Source organism: Cynocephalus volans, chromosome 10 (assembly GCF_027409185.1).
Source record: "Cynocephalus volans isolate mCynVol1 chromosome 10, mCynVol1.pri, whole genome shotgun sequence".
Classification (NCBI taxonomy): domain Eukaryota; kingdom Metazoa; phylum Chordata; class Mammalia; order Dermoptera; family Cynocephalidae; genus Cynocephalus; species Cynocephalus volans.
In genome coordinates this window covers 42,290,470-42,294,347 of record NC_084469.1, presented here as the reverse complement: position 1 = coordinate 42,294,347, position 3,878 = coordinate 42,290,470, and the positions used below count along the sequence as shown (strand labels likewise).

The 3,878-nt window shown below is 47.4% G+C and overlaps 1 protein-coding gene across 1 annotated transcript; it reads left to right on the top strand.

Annotated features, from left to right (window-relative positions):
• Positions 1–681: 681 nt before the first annotated feature.
• Positions 682–2,961, top strand: CDRT4 (CMT1A duplicated region transcript 4). Its single transcript, XM_063109842.1, is given in 2 exon segments — positions 682–772; positions 2,504–2,961. Coding segments are annotated over 2 exon segments (549 nt in total).
• The last annotated feature ends 917 nt before the right edge of the window (positions 2,962–3,878 follow it).

Sequence of the window (3,878 nt, the reverse complement as noted above, 5' to 3'; positions counted from 1 at the left end):
CTTGGGGGACGGTGTGGTCTGCACCACGCATAGCCAGTGAGTGCACCAGCCATCCCTATATAGGATCCGAACCCGCGACCTTGGCACTTCCAGTGCCGCACTCTCCTGAGTGAGCCATGGGGCTGGCCCAGAAATCTGTGTTTTTAACAAGCCCTCCAGATAGATGCAGCCTCCAGTTTGAGACCATAGTTCCCATCAAGTTTCCCAACCATGGAGGTCAAGGCTTCCCTGTTTCAGCCTTTGCTTCAGTGGCCCACCTCAGTCACCCTGCCCCTAATTCCAGGCTGAGAAGTGCAGGTGGGAGGGCGGGGACTTGGCACACGTGCAGTAACATGGCCACACTTGGATTCTGCTAGAGAAGATGGTATGGTTTTGAAATGGGGTTATTTTCTCCTTCACTTTCCTCTGCAGACCCACCTCCACACAATCCCCAGGCCTGTGCAGCCACTCCTTTCAAGCTAGGGGACCAGAAAGCAGGACACCTGGAAGCTGTCGTACAGTCTAAGGGTCTTGAGCAAGGCCAAGCCTGCAGGCCTTTGTGGGGCTCCACAGAAGGCAGGTCTTCTTCTCTGAGGGTGGAGACACACTAACCTCCTGCAGAGACGGGAGGACTCAGGATCCTGGGTGGCTGCTAATCACTTTCTTCTCAGGTCAGTTTGAAGAGGAGGCTCTGGCTAACACATGTATTTTCCCAAAGATATTTGGACTTTTGATGTGAAGAAATCTGCAAAAGCAAAAGAGAACACTGATGCAAGAAAGAAGACAGAAGAAGGTAGGGTTGGGGGCATTAATGGTGGCAGCTCCTCCAGCAGGGCGGCTAAGGTTGGAGGATCTGGGACAAGACACATGCTCAGTGGCCAGCTGCCCATGTCATACTTGTAGAGATGCAGCATGTCCAGGAGTGGGAAGGGGCTGCTGCTCATGGTGCTACAGACAGTTTTAGTTTTGCCTCTGCACATTCATGCAAATGCCCTAACCTGCAAGATCTTTGCATATTGCATTTGCTTCGGGGAGACAAGAGTGAACAGTTAATTCTGTGCTTGGAAACTTTGATGTGAATTTTCTAGTGAGAGGTGATGTCACCCATCTGGCCTTCCTCAGGCAGGGTAATACATGGCTTGCAAGGAGATGGAACCTTTCCACAGCATGTTCTTTAGTGACAGATCTGTTCCTAGACAAGTGGCAGCTCCTGAACATCCATGAGGCAGCCTGGGAATAACTGCATGGCTGCATCTTCTCTCGATTATTCCCATTTACAGTTTTTTTTTTCTTTATGTTTTTGAATTCAGGTTGGAGATGACAAGATGTATCTTTTAATTCCCTTCCCTTCCAAATTCCTATTGAAGTGACCAAAGAAATGTAAAATTAGGGAAAGTATGCACTACTTGAGAAAACAGGAAGATCATAGCTGCAGCAGAGAAATCTTGAGGCGTTTCTGCTAGACAGAGTGAAGTTGCAAACAAAGGAGGGAGGGATGGGCTTGCCAGTGGTCTGGCACCTGCAGAGGAACAGGATGCTTTTTAAATCAATGAGCAGAATTTCTAGGAAAGCCTCCTTGCCCCAAACACCCAAAACTTCTGGCCAACAACTCTAGTGAAGAGCTTATAGGTTTTTGAGCACATTAAACTTGAATTTCAAACCCACCACTTGTTACTTGTGCAAGTTAGCCAGCCTCAGTTTTACCCTCTGTGAAATGGAGATAATACCTAACTTATAAGGTATAACAAGGATTAAATGAAATAGTGCAGGCCAGGAGACACAGGCAAAAGATTGTTGCCATATGGTGATTACTATAGGTCATCATTGTGCTCAAAGCTTTACATAAATTATCTCTAATCCATAAGAAAGCTCAAGGGTCAAGAAACTTGCCCAAAGTTCACAGCTATTAAGCTGGGTAGAGTTGGAATTTGAAACAGTCTAAGTGCAGAGCTCATGCTGTCAAGCTTTAAGCTTTATTGTTCCAAGCCCCTAAAATATATTGCTTTATTTAGCCTTATAGTAGCCATTTTTATTGGTGGAAAAATAGAAGTTCAGGCGTTAAACAATTTAAGGTTATACAAATACAGTCATGTGTTGCTTAACGACAGGGATGAGTTCTGAGAAATGCATCATTGAGTGATTTTGTCATTGTGCCAACATTCTAGAGTGTCCTTACACAAATCTAGATGGCATAGCCTATGACACACCTAGGCTTTATGGTATAACCACTGTCGTATATACGGTTCATCAAATGTCATTGTGTGGCACGACTATACTTAAATCCAAGCCTGCTTGACGCTGTGTCTCCTGCTGTTGATCATTCTGCTGTTTTTTAGTTGACATATACTCCACACAATGTCATTCTGTCCCCCAACTGTGGATTGAATTTTATTCCTACTGAATACAAGGGGTACATTAATGAGGAGGACTTCAAAATGTGGTTCCAATACCCTTCAGTCCTTTGAAAAATTGAATGCTTGTATGTGAGTGCCTCTAAATTGTCTGCATTTCTCTTTGCTGGTAGGACTCACAGAAAACATTGGACTTCCCCTGAAACTGCTTGAAAAATGTAACCCTTGGCCAGCCTATGTCACATACACCTCCCCAGTGGTGAAAAGACTCATTGAGAAAAGCAAAACGAGAGAACTGGAATGCATGCGTGCTCTCGAGGAAAGCCGACAAGCATCGAGGCAGAACAAGCTGTCCAGCGTCATTCAGCTGAAGAGAAAAAAGTCGTCCAGGTCCTCAGGTGAAGCTGTGTTCAAGGACACGCTGCCCGAGAGCGCATTATCGGTGTGGGGCAGTTACTCCTCATTGGCCACGGGGCCTGCCATTACCCCAGAACCCAAGCACTTACACACGGATTCCAGAGAAAGTCCCACTGCAAACTACAACAAGATCATCTTCTCCCGAAAACCCATGATGAGGAAGCTTCCATACCGCTAGCTGTTGGCCAGCAGGGAGAAACATTCAAATGTCTAGCAAGGAGTCCCTGCAGCCATCCCCTACGAATGTATAGCAATTAAGCTCCATTTGCCGCAATTTCACTCTGCCCTTTAACTTTGGACTTGGACTCTTCGTGCTCATGCAGAGGTGGGTTGAGAGAAGCCAGGTGAGAAGGTGGGCCCTGGGAAGGTGGGTGCATTCCCACCAGCACTGCAGTCCCAGGCTCTGGGTCCTGCAGAGATGCTGAGGACCTAACTGTGGGTGTGTTAATGTGGGTCCAGGCAGGAGACAGAAACCACACCAGTTATTTCACCAGAGATGATTTAACATAAAGAATTATGAAGCGGGCAACTGAAAAGAGCAGAAAGAGCATGCAAAGGTCTGCATGGAGGTAGCACCTGCAGGAAGTAGTTCTCATCCCTACGGCTGGGGGAATGAAGGGAAGACATTGGCTGTATTAAAAGTCAGATGCTTGGAAGAGGGGGCGTGTGGGCTGAATCCGACTTCTGAGGTCAGGGAGAGCAGATGGGGGGATGGCACCCCCACCTCTGAGGAGGGGGAGCTCTTCAGCTGGTGTCTCTGAGGGGACACCCATGAGGCTGGTTCTGTGAATGCTAGATACCCTGGAAATTGGATTCAAATGCTTTTGGAAGGAGTTGGCACTGCCTGGGTGAACAGATATGGTTGCTAGGGAAGCTGATGGACAGGAAGCCAACAGGACAGCAGGGTGCAAACAAGAAGCAGACAGGAGTGCGTTCCTTTGAGCTCCTCCAGCCTTGCAGGCCCCCACTAGCGCCTCCTGTAGGCACAGTTAGGGCACAAAGCAAGAATGTGGTTTGCAGAATCCCAACCAGGGCATCTCCAAGCATAGTATAAAAAGATGGATTTTGAGGCAAAGAGAAAATTAGCATACTAAACAAAACGGTGCACTTCTGAGTGATCCCACCCTGCTG